General features: G+C 40.0%; 1 protein-coding gene across 1 annotated transcript in view; it reads left to right on the top strand.

Annotated features, from left to right (window-relative positions):
• LOC120534634 (zinc finger protein 665-like) overlaps nucleotides 1-19,504 on the top strand; it is a 70,631-nt gene extending 51,127 nt beyond the window's left edge. Inside the window, exons 7-8 of the mRNA XM_039762226.1 lie at nucleotides 4,298-4,849; nucleotides 17,522-19,504. Coding sequence (XP_039618160.1) covers nucleotides 4,298-4,849; nucleotides 17,522-18,717 — 1,748 coding nt within the window. The 3' untranslated portion in view covers nucleotides 18,718-19,504. The remainder of the gene's footprint in view (nucleotides 1-4,297; nucleotides 4,850-17,521) is intronic.
• Nucleotides 19,505-23,415: the final 3,911 nt, after the last annotated feature.

The following is a 23,415-nucleotide window of genomic DNA, read 5'->3' as shown; positions in this document are numbered from 1 at the left end:
CCAGTTAAGTAAGACTGAAACCAATTTAAGAGTGTCAGAGAGGCCAGCCCACTGATTAAGGTGATTTAAAAGAATATTGTGATCAATGGTATCAAATGCTGCACTCAAGTCTAAGAGAACAAGAACAGATCTGTGGCCTCTGTCCGCAGTAACCTGCAAGTCATTTACTACTTTAACGAGTGCAGTTTCTGTGCTGTGATTTTCTCTAAAACTTATCAAGAACTGAATGTTTGATCAAGTAATCATTTAGCTGCTTAACTACTGCCTTTTCTAGAAGTTTACTTAAGAAAAGCAGGTTAGAAATTGGTGTAAAGTTGTCAAAGACAGCAGAGTCAAAATTATTTTTCTTAAGTAGGGATTTAACTACTGCAGTCTTAAGACAATCTGGGAAGACCCCCGTATCTAATGGTGAGTCCATTATGTCAATAAACACATCGGAGACTTCATTAAAAATCCTGTTAGGACTGCGCCAATACGGTTTTAGATTTTATACATATAAATGGCTAGAAAAAAATAAAAACTGAGAATTAGAAACAAAATGACGTTTATGTTGACCACAATAATTATTGCAGATTTTTAAATATTTAAGCAAGTTGAAACAGAATGAGAATTTTATGTTTGGCGCTCAATACCTTTTCAACAGTCGATCACATTAAAAATCTGCTCCCTCTTTTCTGAGTGCTCATTTGAAGAAGAACAAAAAGGTCATGATGTTCAGTTTTTGTCTTGAGGAAATAATAAGTGAACAGATGACCCGTATGTGACGTGATCCGTGTGGAGTTGGAGTAGCCAAACCCTCCTGAGATGGCGTGAGTGAGGGGGGCAGTCGCCTCGTGGGCTGTAGCAGGGCCTGTGTGCCAACTTGATGCTCATTTGTCTGTCAGCAATCAAGCTGTGCATTGTACATGCTCTTTAGCATTTCAGTGTTGAGGTAATTGTTACTACTGTTCTTTAAATTGCTGTTTGCCACAAAATCAGTTCTAGTTCTCTAAATCTCACTCTTCATTTCACAGTAAAATTGTACAAGGGCTAGATAGTAAATCACACTGTGGCAAAAGATTTTTTTTACTGTTGAGGTCATTTGTTTCAGATTTGCTTTATTTATTTATTTTATGCATGTAATGAACATTTTACCACTCTTCCAGGAAAGCTGGGGTAGAACAGCTATATAAAGCACTATATATACTATATATATATATAATATATATATTGTAATAAGGTGTTATATTGAGCCCGACCCGGCACAGACTCACATGAAGGCACGTGTAAAAACACCAAGAAAACCTTTATTTTCTTCACTTGTGGGGCCCATCTTCCCCGTGAACCTCACAGGCACAACACAGTCCAAATATCACAAGCGAAAACACAACACTCCCTTCTGGCATCACCACTTTTCCCAATTCTGGCCCCAGAATGGTGGTTGCTGGCCCCTTTTATAGCCCACCCTGAAGTGCTCCAGGTGCTTGATCACCTGTTTCCGGTTGCACTTCCGGGTAGGGACTAAAGACTCATCCAGCTGGGCTCAGGGACCCATGCAGTGCCCCCGGTGGCCACCCCAGATCCCAACAGGTCTGAGGAGAACTCCATCTCCCATGGAGCCCTGCAGAAAGCTGAGGCACCGCCGTCAGACAGGGAGGCTGCCACAAAGTGTCCCGGGGAAGGTATTGAGCAGCCCATGGTTGCTCCCCTGGAACATATTGTCACGCTTGGGTCACAGATTTGCACAGAAACACAGGAGGTTGTAGAAACAAGAAGGATTTTTATTCAAACACTGCAAACACATGAGCTTAAACGTGCTCCATGACAAGTCAGAGATGACAGTTCCGCTAGGAGCAGAGAGAGAGATAAAAGCAAACAATCAATTCCATAACCAATAGGCGCTGCGCATGGCTTTTAAGTCGGCGGAGTACCGTGCGAGGCTTGTATTACGCGTTATAGTGCAAGGATAAGGAGCAATGTGAGGGTAGTCAGTGTTTCAGGCTTTGTGGTTTTCCCAGAGGCGTTTGTCTCTATTTGGGGTGCGATCAGGCCTCCAGCTCACAATATGTATAAATATGTGTGTGTGTGTGTGTGTGTGTATGTATGTTTGTGTGTATGTATGTGTATATATATATATATATATATATAATGTGTGTGTGTGTGTGTGTGTGTATACATATACAAAAAATCTGCAAATGTCGATTTTAAATGTAAGCATATCTAAATATATACCACAGATTTTTCGCTGATTCGCGGATTTCTGCGGACAATGGGTCTTTTAATTTATGGTACATGCTTCCTCAGTTGGTTTGCCCAGTTGATTTCATACAAGGGACGCTATTGGCAGATGGCTGAGAAGCTACCCAATCAGAGCACGTATTACGTTTTAAATAAAACTCCTCAATGATATGCGATATGCTTCCTGTGCGGTGCTTTGCATACTTCAAAGCTCTAACAGCCTGTATTGATTTTTGATTGTTTGCTTTTCTCTGCCTCTCTCACTGTCTCAGACGTTCTCTGTGCCTGACGGAGGGGCTGTTTGCACAGAGGCTGTTTGCTTAGAAGATACGGAGGCTCCTGTAAAAAATGCTGAAAGACTACCTTCACATTGATCCCTTCATTGCGACCGCTTTATCGCCGGTGCTTCGCATACATAAAAGCCCAACAGTCCTATTGATTTTTGATTGTTTACTTCTCTCTCTCTCTCTCTCTCTCTCTGACATTCTCTGCTCCTGACACACATTCTTGGAAGAGGAAGATATGTTTGCATTCTTTTAATTGTGAGAAAGAACTGCCATCTCTGTCTTGTCATGGAGCACAGTTTAAACTTTTAACTAAAGGGTGTTTTTTCATGTCTAGAGGGCTCTAATAATGTTAAAAAACGGATTTAGAAGGTCGTAAACAGGTTATCAATGCTCTGACTGTGAAAATATTAGATTTATAAATAAAGAATCTTACTTCGCAGAAATTGATTTATCGCGGTGGAGTCTGGAATGGATTAACTGCGATAAACGAGGGTTTACTGTGTATATATATATTGTCACAAACGAGACAAAGACAGAAAAGGTTTGGGGCAGCCACCCATGTAATTGGTATCCTGGCTGCAAGGTCGTTTTCTTTCAAATACCAGCACTGAAGTGCTTACAACAGAGTCCAAAACAAGACTGTCAGAGAAGGGAAAAGGAAGGCTTTTAAAGGGGAGGCAGGAAGTGAGGTCATAGGGATCGGGCACGTGTTCATCGCTCATTGGTTTAGTCCCGGATGTGACATCAGGGGCGGAGCTGGCAAGGTCTGTCTCCATTGGCTCGGTCCCAGAAGTGACGTCCAGAGAGACAGGTGGAACCTCCGGGTTAGGTCTACAGGGAAGTGAGAAAGAGAGTTAGTGCTCTGCCACATCCCGGCATGGCTCAGAACTGCCTTCACTCGAGCCCTTTAGCTGCCTCCCATGCGGCGTGTGTGACAATATATATATATATATATATATATATATATATATATATATATATGTATATATATATGTATATGTATATATATATGTATGTATATGTGTGTGTGTATGTATAGATTAGTGTATGGGGGGATAATGAGGTGGGGGTTGGGAGGAGTATTGGTCGTAACATTTTATTTATTATGAACATGTTCTTATTATTGCATATACTGGGTTTATGTCCAAATGTCTGTTAATGCCATTTTCGTTTGATAGCCAAGATTCAGCCAGCTCTCAGGCACTTTTAGTATTGGCTTTAAATCTTACTTGTACATTGTCCCAGAGTGCCCAGGTTTTCACTGAGGTTGTCTCTGTCTTTGCTCCATTCAGCTTGCCCTCTATCCTGACTAGTCTCCCAATCTCCAGCTCCATGGCATGCTGCTGTCACCACCGTGCTTCTGGCTGGAATGGTGTTGTGCAGGTGATGAGCAGTGCCTCGTTTTTTTCACATGTGATGCTTAGAATGCACTTTAATCTTGCTTTCATCAGGCTGGTTTCTCACAGTTTAGAGCGTTCTTCTGGTGCCTTTTGCCAGCCTGCTTTCATGTGTCGCTAGGCAACTCTCCCATAAAGCTCAGGTTAGTGGAATGTTTCAGTGGTGGTTGTTCTTCTGGAAGTTTCTCCCATCTCCACACTGGTTCTCTAGAGCTCAGCTAGAACGACTGTTGGGTTCTTGCTCACCTCTCTTACCAAGGCCCTTCTTCCCTGAATGGACAGCCAGCTCTAGGAAGAGCTGTGGTTGTTCTAAATGGTTTCCATTTAAGAATGATTCAGTTCAGTGCTTTTTGGTGGATTTCCAAATGCATTCATTCTATTTTGCTTTGTCTACAGTGTGTAAGAAAGGAAGCTGTTGTACCGGACAGTTGTTCACAATCAAAGAGATGTGTGCAGCTGTCAAGGAGCCTGTAGTTTTGGGCTACAAATGTGAAGAGGTGGCTGCCTCAGAAGAGAAGAGTCCTGATGCAAAAGGAGAGAATCCTTTGGTTTGCAGGGATGTCCTTGCCAAGAATGCCATAGAGAAAAGTAGAGTGAACATTAAAAAAGAGGATTGTGAATGGGAATCTGTGGACCATCAACTGGAGAGTCCTGGTATTAAAAGGGAGGATTGTGAATGGGCATCAGTAAGTGTTAAAGAAGAATGTGAGTCATCATCTGACAGCACTGACATGCAGATGAAGGAAACTATAAACAGCATCAAGGAAGAAGACTTGGAGTCTGACTTCTGTCAGTATGTGTGTCCAGGTGAAGAACTGTCCAAATCAGGTGTCAGGCTGAGCAGTCACTACTCCTTACAACTTCATTCTGTCCAAGTGAAGTCCGAATCTTTAGAGTTTGACGTGAAGAAGACTGAGAAAGCATCCTGTTCCAGTCTTTCCGGAGAAGGTAAGAGCTGAATTAAAACTTGTGTGAGTTACCTGAATGGTGCTCTTTTGCTTTTTCAAAGGCTTCTTATGATAAAGAGGCACATGCTCTTTGAACATTAGGTTAGTTTATCTCACAGTTTAATGTAAGCTGCAAACACAAACCCACACACGCCTCAGAATTGTCAGTATAGAACCCTCATATCTTACAGAAGAATAGCAATTGACTATTTAAGTTGATTAAGCTTCTTGAAGCAAGTGGCAGCCAATGCTTGGCAGGCAGTATGTGATCAGAACAAGAGCCGCTCACAAACACCGGCATGACGGGTAAGTGTCTTCTTAGTGGTAGAGGTCTTGGGTCTTCAGAGATGTTCAGGTTGTAATGGTTTCCACAACAAGGCAAAACAAACCAAAACCAGATGTGCCTTCTTTGGCGCTCTGGATCCATGAGTAGGCATCATACCTAGCAGCCTAACTTTAAATGGTAGGCTTCCAAAATGGGGGTTAAGGCTTTTGAAAGTTGAAATTCTCAAACATGTTTGAAATGGAGGGGAGAGACACTATCAATCTCTGGTCCAAAGGAAAAACAAAAGCAAAGTTCCTTAATACAGGTAAAATTCTGTTACAATGAACTGCCAAGGACCTAAGAAATATTTATGTTATAATGAAAATCTCATAGTAATGAGATTCTATATTTGTCACTATAGTGCTTTCTTTAACATGCGTCCAGGCGTTTGCAATCATTTCAATAGCTTCTTTCGCCTTCATGTTCATCTCCTTCTGTCTACAAGTAATGCTGACGAGAATTTTTCTCAGCATTTCCTTGCGATAATACACTTTCAGGGTGCAAATGACGTACAAATCCAATGGCTGAACCACGGCTGTGCAATTGGGTGGGAGGAATTCAAAGCGAACATTATCTAAATATGGAAGCATGTTGTGGGCAATCAGAAGCTGAATAATCCCTTTCTTCTTCTTCATATTGTGAGGTTTCTGAACTCATTTGGGACCACAAATGGGAACGAAATGCTGAAGTGCGTCCTGAACCGCAATGGCCGCATCTGTGGAAGATTGTTTGTCCATTAACAGGGCAGGGCAACAGCAGACACACAGAGCTGCAATGAAGCGCCACAGAAACAAATCATAAAAGATCGGGGTCGCGCTATAAGTCCCTGTCTTACACCCCAAAACACGAGGCTTAGTCTCAGTACTTTAGCAAAACCAGCTTTATTCAGCTTATCTATTGTAGCGTGATCTGCCACTCTGCTATACACAGACACAGCAGTCAGGCAGGGTCGTGACCAGGTTAATGGCCAAGTAATATCGTGCCCTGCATCACCCATCGAGATCTTTACTGTTTGCTTTGGTGGCGAGCCACATCAGAGCTGTGAGCCTGATAAACAGTCTTCCACAGATGCGGTGATCGCACTTCGGGACGCTCTTTGGCCAGTTGGGTGAGGTCCCAAGAGAGTTTAGAAATCCCACATTTTCTTGAATGAGTGCCACGTTAATAGGAATATTTCTTGAACGAGCATCACTGAACCACACAAAAACAGCTTTTTGACATCTTCAAATGCAGCAGTTTGCATACATTTGCAACCCGAGATTTTTCTTCTTTTTTTGCTCGGTCTTTCAAGAAAGTGGACAGTGTTGATAGCAAAATTCCAAATTCACTGGCAATGTCTTTTTTCTTTTTGCTGGAATCGAGAGCTGCAAAAAATTAGTTTTTATTTTCTTCTAATGTGAACTGTTGTCGTTTCTTGTGTCTGCCGTTTCTATAGGTGGGTGACAATGAGTTAAATTCCAATGGATGTTTTTCAAATGTTGACGAGCAATAAGCAAACAGTATCACTGAAAACCACAGGAAACAAAAACGGCAAAAAATACAGTACGAGGAAATTTCGAAGAAAGAAAAAAAAAAAATTAGGGTTTCTGTTTGGGGATCGTTGTGCACAACTGAGCTGCGACCACAGAACTAACTGCTCTGCGGATGATTCATTCAGGCATTTCAAGGTCTTTTGGGCACTTTGTTATAATGAAAGTATCTGCTGAATGTACTTCGTAGTAACGAGATTTCTATAGAGTCGCGTCATATGGGGAAACTGTCTGGACCATAAAAGTACTTCGCTGTAATGAAAATTTCGCTGTAAAGATATTTATTGTAACGGAATTTTACCTGTATTTAAATATGTATTGAAAATTTAAAAAAGGGGAGTAACAAATAGGCAAGGCAAGAAAACGTATCACAAAGTAGGCAAAACCTAAAGCAAACAAATCTAATAAAATGGACCTTAAAGACAACCAGATGTCGAAGACTGTTAATCCAAAACAGAATCGCAATATCAAAAAAACAGGAATCTAAAGTCAAAATGCAACGGCAGAACTGCAGTGTAGGCTGCCATGTAACTTTTGACACAGCTGGGATGCGTCAACAACTGGTGTGTCCTGCATGGGGCGCTTACTCCCTGGGAATGAGTTCTTTTGTGTTTGTTTTGCGGCGTGTTACTTAACCCAGATCCATATAGATATACTGTAACATAAAAGACGATACTCCTCCCTAGTAATACGGCAGTAAGAAATCACGTAGGAGAAATAACTATTTAATGTTGGCCTACACTGCAGATAGTACAAAGATGAATGAAGCCAGTGACAAGACCCAGTCTGGGAGTGGGGGCCCAAGGACTAGAGTCTGTCGGTGTCGTCATTTCAGATGCAGAAGGCATTCTCAGGAACAGATGATGACGTCTTCCATCCGTTCGTTGGCTTCAAATGTGTGCTGGGCAATATTCCAAGGTTTTATACTGTTTGTCTACGTCCAGGGCTCCCTCAGACAAGCATGCAATTCCAAACAAGGCAACAACAAAGACAGAAGTCCGTGCTGACTTAACAGATAGAGGTAGCACATGGTTACAGCTCGCACAGTGTCCATTTGTTCTAGTCTATCTGTAGTGAAGAATTACATTGGTTCAGGATTAAATTACAACCACTACACACATCCAGTCAGAGGTGGATGAAGATGTCCAAATTCTATTTATTAATTTGTTCCAAAGTTATACAAATGTGAAGTTATGGTCTAAATAAATTAATAAACATAAATTAGCTATCCCAGTTTCTTTCACTTAAGCTTTTCAATGTAAACATTAGTTATTAACAGGTACTTTATTTATCCACTAGATGGGGTACTACACTCAAGATAACATCAATATCAGGAAATTGCTAGAATGTTAAACCATAAAGTGTTTACTCAACTTAAATAAGTAAATTACTGTATTCTTAACATATATAAATATTGTACATGAGGAAACTGTAATACTGTAATTCTATAACAAATAATATGTGTGAAACTCCAGATATCATCTGTTCAACTATGCTTTAGCTGCCTCAAAAAGTATATATATTTTAGAAACTACTTTATGATACGTGATTCATTTTCTCCATTTGTGAATCTCCAGCTGCAAATTTGCAAACCGTATCACAGACCTTCTCTTCCATTTTAGAAACTGTACTAAATATTATATATATCCAAATTACAAACTTAAACACATAAACAATATACTTTAAGGACAAATAATTAAATTCCACTTACTTTATATATAATTACGCAAACTTTCACATTTGACAAATTAAGCTCCTACTTTACTGTTAAGACGCCACCAAACTAATCTATAAGGTTCTAAGTGAAGCCCTGTGATTGACCAAGTTCCAACTCGGCTCAGGCCAATCACAATAACTAATAATTCAAGGTGGACATCAACTTAATTAAAGGGAAACAACACATAAATACTATATTTATGTCATATTGCTTGCATTGGCAATTCTAGTGTGTTTAATCTGGTTATGTGTCTGCTGTATTTCATGTGAGTAATAAAATCAGGTTTTTATAAGAGAGATTTGCACAGAGTACAGTGACGTAGGTGGCCCTGCCCCCTTGGGGGCCACACAAAGGGGGAAAGGCAGATAATAACCAAACATATAAACAAACACAGAGCACAAAAATGTGAAAGCAACAATAAACAAAACAATATTCAATACATAAAGTAATATTAAGAAAACATCATTTACAACATTAAATAGATAAATAGAAAAGACTCCTGAGCCAGGGATGAAACCCTGGCAGTACTCAGGTGTTAATTCATTGTGATTAAAGCAACTTTAAGCCTTATTAAAATATATTTACAAAATTAAATGTGTGTATCTAAAAACATTTAAAGTATATATCACAATAGCATACTGATTATTGATTATATAAAAAAATGTGGTGGATCACAGCAGCTTCAGCAGAACGGCATGCCTCTGCGTATTATATTTCTGAATTATTAATACTTTATCAGACAGTGAGACCCCCTGTAGTCCTCAGATCAAAGGCTATTGCCTCTGCCAAGGTGTAGACTGAGCTGTTGGTAGTGACCGTTAAGAACTAGAAAAGAAAGATGTTGGCCCCCTGAAATCGCTGTTCACAATGCAGGAATTGTCAATGTCTGAGTCAGGAGAAATGTGGAAGTCACTAACTCATGTACTATGGTGGCCAGCAATAAAACAAGAAGCATGTAGATCATGACATTTTATCATCTTATATGCAAGCAACAAGAAAAAATGTGCTCATAGAAACTTCTACTGTCCTGATTATGATGCCCTGCTGTGCATTGGTGACTGTCACAGAACAAAGGCACAGCAGTGGACACTCAACAGAATCTTTCCTACTGTATTTATAGTGAAGTTTTGGTATTTTACATGTTTCTGTTACCCGTAATAACATTTTTTTTTATTATGGGTAACAATGTTTTTATCTCATTTTTTCTAGGGGTAGACAAAATGCTAAGGAGGTAAAATAGTAAAGGACTCCATGCTTTTGAGCAATTAGGTCATAGCTTTTTTGGGGTGCTGTAAACATGTACTGTATAAATTCACAAATTCTGTTGTCAGCATGAAAAGTCATTGATTAAGGAGGTTTTCTTATTTTTTGTAATATATTATGCTGTTTTGGAGTCAGACTTTATCTGTCAGTATGAAGAACTGTCCAAATCAGGCATCTAACAGCATTAGGTAGCTTTGTGTTCACGTGTCTAAGTGGAAAGCCATTGAAATCCCAAAGTTACAAAAGGAAATGTCTGGACACTGACAGTACAGTAAGAATAACTGTAGCTAAGTGAAAGAAAGCAATTACAGGGCTGTGTCCTCCAGTTTTTGAATGGTTGTAGTAGATTTAAAGGGATTTTCCTGATCATTATAAATACAAATATACAATCATATCATTCAGTTAAGGTAAACCTAACCATTTTTTTTAGTAGATAAAACAATTGGAAAAATTTGGTTGCCTGTCTGTCTGTCTGACTCACTCACTGTGGCATGTGGCCCAGACATTAGGTGGTAGAAGCTCACCTCCTGCACTCCAGCTGTGTGAAGAGTGAGAGTCTCACCTGTGGTACTCTCAATCCATCTCACCCATGACAAAGTGAGAAGAACCAAAATGTAGGTCATTGTTCAAGCTGTGCTACCAGAATGAGTGAGACTAACTCTGTCTCTCACTGTAGAGGGTAGTGGAGCGAGAAAGAGGGAGAGATGTGGCCATCTTATACACACCACTGTCACAAAGTCAAAAAAACTGAATGAAGGGATAAGAAGCTGAACGGGGTTACAACAGTAAATGGAGGAAAAGTGTATCTCTGAAAGTGCAAAGGAGGCATGGAAATGGCTTAATACCATGAAGGGCAGATTGAAAAATCTAGCCTAGACTAAATGATCCAATCCTACCCTTCTTGCAGAGTAGCTGAACTTTTCTTCATGCCAGGGTCAATGGCACCTATCCTGAGGATGAATGGATGATAGTCACTAGTCCCAGTCGCCCTTATTCACCAGTTCTTTCTCAGATTAACCCACATAAAGCCTTTGGTCCAGACAGGCTTAAAGCCAGGAATATCCCAGAATGTGCTGCAGAGCTTGGGTGATGGTCTTAATCAGCCATGTAACTACTCATGGACTTTCACTTTCAGGTCGTGGAAAGAATCCACCATTATACCTGAGCCCACGAAGCCAAACGCTGATGTCGTTAGTGATTTTAGGTCAGGTTGGGGAGTATGCACTGGTACAGCAGACACGCGGGTCAGTCCCACCCTCTGGAAATGACCCTCTATCTGCCGCATTCAGGTGTTACATGGGTGTCCCCTTGGCCCAGTCCAGCCTCTCAGGTCCTGCAAGCCGATCACCCTTGCGCCACATGGCCGCAGTGCTGTAACTGACGCTCCCTTACGATGCAGGTGATGTGCCTCATTTGGGACTCCGCGAGCAACCGATCATTCGACACGAAGTCAAACCAGTGGTATCCATGGTTACCGCTGGTTTTTGATTTTAGGTCAGTGTAAGAAAAAGGTGGTATGAGACCACACTATTAGTACATTGGAAAGAAAAGTTATATCCCCTTCAGTATGACAATAAGGCAGGCTGGTGGGTTGGAGGATGCCAGTTTGGCTCATCTGGATGCAATAGGCACATAATTACATTCTTCACATTACAATGTTAGAATTATATTGATGGATTTTTTTTCTGCTCCGAATACAGTGGAACCTCGGGTCACGACTGTAATTCATTCCAAAACTCTGGTCGCAACCCAATTTGGTCGTGACCCGAACTAATTTCCCCCATAGGATTGTATGTAAATACAATTAATCTGTTCCAGATCGTACGAACTGTATGTAAATATGTATTTTTTAAAGATCTTTTTAAGCATAAAAGTAGTTAATTACTGTATACCTTAGAATACACAGTGTAATAGTGAATTAAATGTAAACACATTGAATAGCACTGAGAAAACCTTGAACAGAGAAAACTAACATTGCAAGATCACACTACAGGCTTATGAACCGCTCCCTGTAAACACTTTTTTTTTAATGAGTTTTAAGCACAGGGAAAAAATGAACATTTGAAAAATCCATAATTTATACAAAAACTAACCATAAACAACCAAGAAAACTAATGTTGCATGAAGGAAGTGAGAAGGAACTGGGTGGAGAGGAGTTTTGAGTTTTGAGGTAGAGTCCCTCTGCGCAATGCACGTCCAACCGAGAACAATGTACTGTACAGGGAGAGACTGAACACGTGCGGAAATCACTGCCGTGTACGAACCGGAAGGGAAACGAAATAGAGCGCAAAGAGTTCACAGCGAATGCACAGGGAGAGACTGAACACGTGCGGAAATCACTGGCGCGTACGAACCGGAAGGGAAACGAAATAGAGCGCAAAGAGTTCACAGCGAATGCACAGGGAGAGACTGAACACGTGCGGAAATCACTGGCGCGTACGAACCGGAAGGGAAACTAGCTTGTTCGTCACCCGAGTGTGTGGTCGTGAACAGATGCAAAAGTTTGGCAAACTTTTTGGTCGTAACCCGATTTTTACGTGTTCCGAGATATTCGTGACCCGAGGTTCCTCTGTACACTAAATATAAAGTTAGGTCCGTAAGTATTTGGAGAGTGACACAACTTTCATAATTATAGCTCTGTATGCCCCGACAATGGATGTGAAATAAAGCAATCATTATGTGATTGAAATGTAGATGTTCAGCTTTAATTTATGGGGTTTAACAAAAATATCATATGAGCTGTTTAGGAATGACAGACATTTTTATACATGTCCCACTTTTCCAGGGGCTCAAAATTATATGGATATTTGAGAGACAAGCTGTTCCATCGCCAGCTGTGAGCAGGTCCCTCATTATTTCATTAACTGTTAAGCAGGTAGAATGTCTGGAGTTGATTCCAAGTGTGGAATTTGCATTTGGAAACTGTGACTGTGAACTCTGAAGATGAGGACCAAAGAGCTGGCCATGCATTAGGATGAGCAAACAAAACAAACCCTTTACAGAGACAGCAGAAACACCAGCAGTAATCAAATCAACCGTTTGGTATGTTCTTAAAAAGAAGGAACTCACTGGTGAGCTCTGCAACACCAGCAGGTCTGGACAACCACAGAAGACAACTGTGCTGGATGATTGCAGAATTCTGTCCATGGTGAAGAAGAACCCCTTCACAACATTTAGCCAAACCAAGAGCACTCTCTGGAAGGTAGGCCTATCAAAATCTGTAATCAAGATAAGACTTCATGAAAGTAAAGGCAGAGGGTTTACCACAACGTGCAAACCACTGGTGATCCTAAACCATAAGAAGGACAGATTAGACTTTGATAGAAAACATTTTTTTAAAAGCCTGTGCAGTTCTGGGGCAATTTTCTTTGGAGAAAGGAAATTAAGATCAATATGTACCACAATGTTGGAAAGAGAAGAGTATAGAAAAGAGAAGAAACCGTGCATGATCTGATGAATACAATATCATCTGTGAAACATGTTGGAGCCAGTGTTATGGTCTGATCGTACATGGCTGCCAGTGGAAGTCACTCACTGGTGTTTATTGATGATGTGACCGTTGACAGAAGTTGCAGGATGAGCTCTGAAGTGTGCAGGGTGCTATACTGTCTGCTCAGATTTAGACAAACGCTGTAGAACTGATAGGACTACACTTCACAGTATGGATGGACAATGAAACAAAACATACCGTGACAGCAAGCCAAGTGCTTTTCAAGGCAAAGAAGTGGAATATTCTTCAATAGCCAAGTCTATCAACTGATCTCAACCCAATTGGATATGAATTCCACTTCTGAAGACAAAACTGAAGGCAGAAAGTCCAATGAACAAGCAGCACCTGAAGACAACAGCAGTAAAGGCCTGGCACAGCATCACGAGGGTGGAAACCCAGCACTTGGTGAAGACCAGGGGCTCAGTATTTATGATTACATTAGTTTGTTCAAATACTTTTGCATTTATACCATGTGTAAAAATGTCTGTCTTTTCTAAACAGCTCAAATGATATTTTTGTTACACCCCTTAAATTAAATCTGAAAGTCTACACTTCCATTACATAATGATTGCTTCATTTCAAGTCCATTGTGCTGACTCACAGAGCCAAAATTGTGACAATTGTGTCATTGTCCAAATACTGATGGACCTGACCGTACACATTCCGGCTTCTTGGCTTACAAGTTAATCAACTGTGGTTTTACAGATGAGAAACTTCCGGCAGGACAGACCACAGCAGGTGGTGGTGGTGGTGGTTGTAAACAGTAGGGCCTCTCTTATTTTTCACGTATGCTAATTAAACTGTAACACTGGGTGAACAATTTTATTCAAATATACAGATAACCCTCATAGCCCATATAGAAAATAAATGCATTTAGACTTCATGCTACCAGTTTGTGGACACTCTGATCACCCTCACTGACGAGAGCGTCTTGGACTTCAGCATCTCTAAAACTAAAGTGTTATGTCATAGAATAGGGAGACCCCATGAGCTTCCATACCCTCTTTTTGAACCCCTGAGAGTGAAGGGGCAGGTGGTGGAGCAGGTTAGTGTTTTTTTTTTTCAGTACTTGGGTGCAGAGAGAGCGTTCTTTGCTTTTCCTTGAACATGTTGACTTTGTGTATAAAGAGCCTGAAAAAACCTACCATTCGGACAAACATTTTTTTCTTACATAAGAGAGCTCTACCATCCACACCTCATCTAACTCACCAGTTATCTTTTCAGTGGATTTACAATTTCAATTGATTAACTTATTTTGAATATAGTACATCAATGTCAAACTTGTGGTTGTTTCGTAATATTTGTTGTGTGTGTATATTTAATGCACATGGTGGGATGCACTGCAATGAAAAACAGGGCCTTTAGGCAGTGTATTGTGCAGGTTGGTCACAATTGCTTTTGCGCATTGCAAAGGTCAGGTTTAGTGCTGTCAGGCAGATTCAGATTAGTGTGACGTCTTGTGCACAGCACATTCCTGATAGGGATCTGCTTGATTTTCTTTGAAATTACGGTCTCTACTTTTAAAGGAGCAAATGGTCCTGGCCTTTTTGAACCTCTTTACTGGATTGGGCTGCATAGCCTTAACCTGAAAAGCTCATACCAGAAGTGTAAAGGCAGTCAGTCAGTCATTTTCCAACCCGCTATATCCAATCCCAGCCAGCACAGGGCGCAAGGCAGGAACACACCCGGGCAGGGTGCCAGCCCACCGCAGGGCACACACATACACACACCCACATGACAAGCACACACACACACACAATTTAGGATCGTCAATGCACCTAACCCTACATGTCTTTGGACTGTGGGAGAAAACCCATGCAGACACAGGGAGAACATACAGACTCCACGCAGGCGAACCCGGGTCTCCTAACTGCGAGGCAGCAGTGCTACCACTGCGCCGCCCGTGCAAAGGCACATAATAAATAAATAAAGATGGTCCTTTATTTAATACCAAGAAGAAGTAGCTGTAGTTTTTAAGTCCATCACTAAGCTAGAAACTTACACTTACACATGCACAAGCACACACACACACACAGAGCCAAGTGTAAACCAGGAACACTGCAGGGCCAATTGGCCCAGCCCTCCAGCCCAGGATACAGACTTGCAACATCTGGCCTAAGAACATTTGAAAAAGCTGTTATATTTCTAAATAAGAAATTACAGTAAATATAAAATGTAAAAAAGCTTAAGGATGTTATAAACATTTTAATAATATATTTATTTTTTATTTCACCTTATACAATTTCTAGCATTAGGAATTTGTTAGTTTTTTTTTAGCCATTGTACAGCGCCCCTGGAGCAACTGCAGTTTAAGGGCCTCGCGGAGAAGGATCTCTTATGGCATTAATAAAGATTTGAACCAGCAACCTTCCGGATACCAGCGCAGATCCTTCTCCTCAGAGCCACCACAGAGTAAAGGACAGAATCGGCAGTTACCATTCGGGATTGTGCTAATTAAAATTTGAAACTTGAATGAGTGATACCTTATTCCTTGTTTAATGATTTTTAATGCATCGGATTTTCCTTCGGCTGTTACAGTCACAATTTTTAGGACCCTTTTCAATGTTGTTTTTTTAGTTCCCTTTCCTACTGATTTTGACAGTAATCTTGGTATAACTCTCGGTATAAAAGGAGGCTTTCTTGCTGTTGGTTTGTTAATTTCCTGCCTGGCTGGCAGACATCAAATTTCCTAATATAGCAAAGTGTCGCTTGAAAATGATGATTTAGGTCATCTTAATTACATGTATGCAACAAATGAAAAAGATAACATTTGTAAAGATTCAAACCATTTGAGACAGACATTGATCCCCTTTGACTGACCTCTCCCTCCAGCATGTACTAAATTTACTTTGAGCACAGACTTCACACAGACAGTGCCAGGGCCAGGACTCATACCAAGGATTGTGGCGCGGTGAGGCAATCGTGTGGAACACTTTGCAGTCTTTCATCATTTAGTATACGTTTTATATGACTCAAAGGAATGGGGACCTGGATGAAAGGTAAAACTTTTTTCTAGTCCCTCTTTTATGTTGCTCATGGGCAGAGGCATTCTTTGAGGTGTGCGGGACCTAGGGCTGACCATCCCCATGTGGGGCCATTTACGTCAAACGCTGTTACCGGTATGTGTGGACTGTATAAACTTGCATGCAAATTTAATAAAAATAATGTTAACATACACCGGATTTTCTCATTACAGTATTCAGCTAAATTTTTGCAAGATAACACACAGACTTTATCAAAATATAACTGGAGATCGATCTGTTCTTAACTCAATTTTTCTTTTTTGTAAAAACTTGATTACTTTGTATGGATTGTAATAAAATTAATTAAAAAAAAATATATATATATATATAACTGGAGAATATAACTTGAAATTTGCTCGAACGGGACATGCAGACCTCAAAAGCGGGGCCCCCTTAGCCGTGGGGCCTGATGTAATCGTCCCACTTGCCACCCCCAAATGCTGCTTTTGCTCATGGGTTTGCTCACATCCTAATCTTGCAAATTCTGTGGCAAAGCCCTTTTTCCAGGTCCTTTCACTCTAATCTCCCCTAAACAAAAGGTTACCACACTAATTGATACTCAGTAGGTGGGTGCTTCCAGTTTCCAGCAGCTGAAGTGAGAAGTCAAGCAAAATGACCCCTTTTATTGGCTAACTAAAAAGATTAGCCAAGTTTTGATATGCAAGTTTTTAAGGCAACTCGGGCCCCTGCTTCAGGCAAGACATAATAGGAGTCATTTTGCCTCACTTCTCACTACATCCATAATGGCTAACACGGTACAACACCCTAGAACTACCAGCAACTGAAGAAAGCCCACTCTGGTTTGCTCTTGTAGCTTTTACCCCCATTGGGAGAAGTGGAGGGTTCTGTCCCAGTCATGATAATTACAGGCACATGCAAGCTGTCAGGTCATCCATGAGTGAACTTCCACTTGCCAGCAATCAGTCACTCTGCTCAAATTAGCATAAGTTGTTTTCTTCACTGTCATTGGCTAATCAATTTGCTGCAGCAAAATTAAGTTAGAATATTAGAGCACAGTACACATTCAAAATGGCAGATGCTGAAAAGCACACCAAACAGGACAGAAAAGTCTGAAGGTGCAATGCCAGTCTGCACAGTGACTTGAACATCAATAGTTTGTTTCAGTGGGCGTTTTCGGTGGCAATCAAACTAAATCAAGTGTTCAGCAGAGAAAATGTTATTCTTTTACCAATTAGATGGAAAGACTAGTATTTGTGTATTGTTGCTAGCCTGGTTTATTTCCAAGGGATAAGCTGTTATACATTGCTTCATGGCAAATTTCCTTCTAAACTTTGCAATAAATTGTACTTTAATATTTCATTATAGGTTTACAAGAGAGTGGCACCTTCTTCTCATCTTCATTTCGTCAGACCTCTCCACACTGTAGTCCTCAACAAACACAGTGGAAAGAAAATATGAAGAAACTAGAATTGGCATCAGAGATTTTGACTCCAGCCACTTTACCTCTGCCTGTTGTAAAACAAATTAGAATGCAGGAAGCGAACGCTGAACAACAGGGGCATGATACAAATTTAGCTGCTTTACTGGTCTGCCAAGAGAAAAGCAAAAAGTTCAAACGGAAATCTAACTCCAGTGATAACAAATGGAGTAACACAAGAAGGAAGCCATACTGCTGTTTTGAGTGTGGAAAACAGTTCTCAAGAAGTAACCATCTTCAGCAACACTCAAGAATTCACACTGGAGAGAGGCCATATTGCTGTTCTGAATGTGGCAAAAAATTCTCCACCAATAACAGTCTCCAAAAACATATGAGAATTCACACTGGAGAGAAGCCATATTCCTGTTCTGATTGTGGCAAACAGTTCTCACAAGTTAGCAGTCTTCAAACACACACGAGAATTCATACTGGAGACAAGCCATATTGTTGTACAGAATGTGGTAAATGCTTTTTGGACAGAAGCAGTCTGCAGAAACACATAAGAATTCACACTGGAGAGAAGCCGTATTGCTGCCCTGAATGTGGCAAACAGTTCTCCACCAGCAGTAATCTTCAGAAACACACACAAACTCACACAGGAGAGAGGCCGTTTTCCTGTTCTGAATGTGGCAAACGATTTTTGCATGATAGCTACCTTCAAACTCACAAAAGAATTCACACTGGGGAGAAGCCATATTGCTGTTCTGAATGTGGTAAACGATTCTTACAGTTTGGCCATCTTCAGGCCCACAGGAGAATTCACACAGGAGAGAAGCCATACTGCTGTGGGGAATGTGGCAAACGATTTATTTACAGTGGTGACCTTCAGACGCACACAAGAACTCATACAGGAGAGAAGCCGTATTGCTGTTCTGATTGTGGCAAGCAATTCTCCACCAATAGCAGTCTTCAGGTCCACAAAAGGATTCACACTGGAGAGAAACCATATTGCTGTTCTGAATGTGGCAAACGATTTTCTTGCAGTGGCAATCTTCAGAAGCATACTAAAATATGCAATCTGAGATCTACAAGATGTGGAACCAAAAAACTGTCCATTTTGCATGGAAAGAGTCATGCAAAATAGACTTCTTTTAGGGGGTCAAATCTTTGGATTTCCCAGAATTCATAAGAACCAGCAGGTACAACTTGATAATCCTGCTAATTACCATCACCTTCCATTAACCACAAAAACTACAAAAAGAAACATTACTAGGGACAATACAGTTATTATACAGCAACTGTAATACAGTAGCTCCTTTACCATTGATATGAGTGTGTGGGCCAATCAGAAAGCTTGATTACCCACCCAGTAACCAACTGGACCCTCACCTCCCTGACTTGGTATAGGCTGAAGTGTAGTTAAAGAACTGAATTTATTTACGAAATCACTGTAAATGTTATGTTGGATGGCTGCCAAATCTATTCCCACCTTCTCCTACACATACACATGCAATGCAATGCAAGTCTTGGAATCAATGTGAAAACTCTAAAACAATCTTAAAATGAGTCACGCACTGTGATTCACCTGCAGTGACACCTCCAGTGAGTGAGGAATGGTCAGGTTTTAGGAACTGCAGTCCTTAAATGTTATGTGGCTTCTTGTCCCGAGATGTAAATCTGACCCTGCCTTTAGTCAATAATATGAACCAACAGACAGCAAATGCTGTCCCACCAATCTCATTCCCTTTGAATAATGTAACTTATAATGTAAAGCAAACAATTGTGTTCTGACTGCCAACTTATTATAACAGGTAAAAATGCCTTTTTTGTAGGATGGCCTTTTGTAAACGTGATTACGTTTAAATTGTGTATATTTGTGGGTATGCTTAATTATAATGCAAATATAGATGTGTTCCTTTTTCTTTGTAAAATACTGTAATTATTTTTTGCCACAATTATTTATTTATTGGTGCAACCTCTTTTAAGAGGAGACCCTCCGTCAGGAAACCATGCCACTGACTAATCAGAACTGAGCTTTTCTTGTAGTTTCATTTTTCCATTTTTGCCTCATCATGATAGGAGAAACCCCCTCTCACTTGTCTTGGCACTTTTGTTTTTATTATTATTATTATTATTATTATTATTATTATTATTATTATACTTCAGTTCTTCCTTCTAGACAAGTGCTGTTCAATCCCTCCAGACCTTGGGTACCCCTACAGTTGAACATTTTTATTTCAACCAATTTTACAATCAGTACATCATTTTTAGTTTTAATAATTCTCAAAGTTCAGTGAGCTGGTTGGTTAGTTTGAGAAATTATAAAATATTTGCATTGTTCTCCAAAACATGGAATGCTTACATTTCATTTGCCATTTTCTTTTTAATTCAGCCTTTTCAATAGAGTTTGCTCCTTTAATTATAATTAAAATACCGAAAAGATGGAATGCTAAAGGGGAGCAATGTCTTGAGTGTTATTTGTAAGGTACATTCCTTAATGAGGTGACACGTGACGTAAACACATCGCTCCCCTTCAGTAATTGATGTTGTCTGCTCCCGTGGATACCAATAATTCCTGGTAAAAACAAGTTGTATTGCATTAAGGGACCAAACTTTATAGAAAAAGGCCAAATTAAAAAAGATACAAATGTCAAGTTGTGCCAACGATAAACATATTTATGATCAGGAACACCTTACCAGCATCATAGGCCTCCAGGAAGAGTAGGGTCCCTGTTTTGATATCAAGCATAAATATACAAAGGCATCAGAAACATCGTGGGTCCCCAGGAGTGGCTGTTGAATAAGTAAAAGCCGAAAATATTAAAAATGTACAATTTGAAGCAAGGGGGGTTTTGAAACAATAAACTCTTTCTTAATTGAAGTCACACAGAGAAAGATGAGTTTGGAAATTTGCCACTGCTTTTCAGTGGAAGATTTTGAAATTTCAAACCGTTGGGCTGCATGCTGTGTTCAAGATATCTCAATGAAAGTTGACCTATCCCACCAAATGTCCTTGCCAAAAACTTTGTTGTTTCACGCGAACAGACAGACATGACAACAACAGTAGATGCTTTTTGCTTTATATGCCAACGCACCTAAAACCAGAGCTGACACCACGATAGTATCCACGTTCAGTAACGCAGCTAACAACAGATGAGGCAACCACTCGGTTAACTTAAAGAAACAGAGCAGCCTAATGGAAAAGTCACACAGAGAACATGTTAACAGACAAACAGGATGATTCCAAACAAGTTTAAAAGAACATTTAGTTTCCCCTTCTAGCAGAATGTGCAGACTCTACACAGATATTGGCCTCCATTCAGGGTTTGAACCCAGGGTCCTGGTGCTGTAAGACCACAGCAGTAAGCAGTCCATTTGCAAAAATGCTTAGCACAGAAAAAACAATGCAGTACGGATACAGCTGGGACTCGCAGGTGCATAACACCAGATTGTTTTAAGTAGGTTGCAACTGGATGGAAAATCTACAAATGTATAATGCTTCATTACTTATTTTACAGAAAAAACATTTAAAATGTATTAATACAATATCAGCGCACCTACCATACTTTAAATTTCAAATAATTTTAAAGTCGACTTTGAACCATGGGTATGTACAGTATGCTGTGCTAGTCATCCAAACCAGTCATATCAAAACCAGTTTGTATCGTGATCTGAGTTGAATTTGAGTTGTTCCTTGCACTTGTAACCCCTAACCCTAACCCTAACCCTAACCCTAATGTATTAATACAATATCAGAGCACCTACCATACTTTAAATTTCAAATAATTTTAAAGTCGACTTTGAACCATGGGTATGTACAGTATGCTGTGCTAGTCATCCAAACCAGTCATATCAAAACCAGTTTGTATCGTGATCTGAGTTGAATTTGAGTTGTTCCTTGCACTTGTAACCCCTAACCCTAACCCTAACCCTAACCCTAATGTATTAATACAATATCAGAGCACCTACCATACTTTAAATTTCAAATAATTTTAAAGTCGACTTTGAACCATGGGTATGTACAGTATGCTGTGCTAGTCATCCAAACCAGTCATATCAAAACCAGTTTGTATCGTGATCTGAGTCGAATTTGAGTTGTTCCTTGCACTTGTCAGAGAGTAGACAGACCACTTTAAAGAGTTGGGGCAAAACACAGTGACCCCATATAATAGAAGAGCAAGAAAACAAATAGCAATAGCAAAAGAGCGTCATTTCAAACTAACCACAAAATGGCTGAACTTGTGGTTATTGGTCCTTAGCCCTAACCCTAATTTCTGGCAGGATGAGGCAGGTCCAGGTAGACAGACATAGGAAGTGACATCAGAGGCTTTAGAGCTGACAATCATCTGCTCTGCAGAGCGAGGAAGAGAACAGGCGTTAGAACTGAGCGGCAACCCCTGGAGCGGCGGGGAGTTACAGTCAGTAGAGCCCTTAAGCTGTCCCCTATGCGTATGCTTGTGACTTTCTTTAAAAATAACCAAAGTAAGATATATTTTTAATAACACTAGGGGGCTTTGCCCCCTGCTTGCTTTGCTCGTTTGAAGTGTTTGAATGTTTCTGTCTCTAAAATCTTCTGTGTATCTGTACAACTCTGTGACCCAAGCATGACAGCGTATGTGGATTTTACTTTCACCAAATAACAAATCTTTTAATTCTCACAGATACGCCTCTTCATTGGGGAGGAACACTACTTCTCCCTGATGGCAACACGAATTAGATGATCTGCAAGTCTCCGACTTAAAGTTTAAATCTGGACAATACATTCAATCTCTTTCCATTGTTCCGTTATTTCACCGAGTAGTAATTTCCATTTGTTTGCACTAATGCGATCTTTACTTTCATTTTTTTGAGACTTTTGAATTGTTGTACGTTTATTATCTCTAACCTGCTCTGCATGTGTATCGCACCAACGTTTTTGAATTCTTTACATTGTTCTACTTTGTCATCTACTCTTTGTCTTGCGGGACGTGAAAGTGTCTCTCTGAAAAAGTCTCATCCCAAGATTTTTTTTAAAGAACAGATTTATAAGTGAATAAGTTTCACAGCGACATCATTTCGATTGTGATAAAGATGTCTATATTTTGTGTATTTTGTTTGGTCCGGTTGCCAAGCATTTGCTAAGCCAGATGCACTAAAACTGTGCCAAGGGTATAAAGATCAAACTCATGCACTTGTTGGTTTGTTCAAGTTTGTGGATCTGAAATTCTTTTGTAAACTGACTACAGCTTTCATTTTCTCTTTGGGCTCTGGTTATGAGAAGCTATTTTAGTTATCAAATTCACACCTACATTCTTTGATTTACCATTTTGGTGGCATGTCCTGGGCTTGTTTATTAGAACATTGTCTCTTTGCCTGTTAATAAAACCACAATCTGTCTCCTGGTTCCATTTTAACCTAAATTATGATGGTGCCCAGTGGAGTCAATACAGTTTGTTTTGTTCATAAATAAAAAAATGGAAGTCGCTAGATGAAAATTAATTGATATTTAGCTGAAAGGAAACATTTTGGTGTTTTATGTGCTTGTTGTTATGTGCAGAATTGATACAACTGGAGGCTTACCTGGATAACCATTTGACAAAGTAAGTACCCCCCTTTCACTTCAATACCAATCACCCTGATCACACCAAGCACTAAATATACAGTGGTACTTGAAAGTTTGTGAACCCTTTATTTTCTATATTTCTGCATAAATTTGACCTAAAACATCATCAGATTTTCACTCAAGTCCTAAAAGCAGATAAAGAGACACCAGTTAAACAACTGAGACAAAAATATTATTTATTAAGGAAAATGATTGAATATTACATATTTGTGAGTGGTAAAAGTATGTGAACCTTTGCTT

Source organism: Polypterus senegalus, chromosome 8, assembly GCF_016835505.1.
Source record: "Polypterus senegalus isolate Bchr_013 chromosome 8, ASM1683550v1, whole genome shotgun sequence".
Classification (NCBI taxonomy): Eukaryota; Metazoa; Chordata; class Cladistia; order Polypteriformes; family Polypteridae; genus Polypterus; species Polypterus senegalus.
The sequence above is the reverse complement of the archived record's forward strand: the minus strand, read 5'-3'. Positions and strand labels throughout refer to the sequence as shown.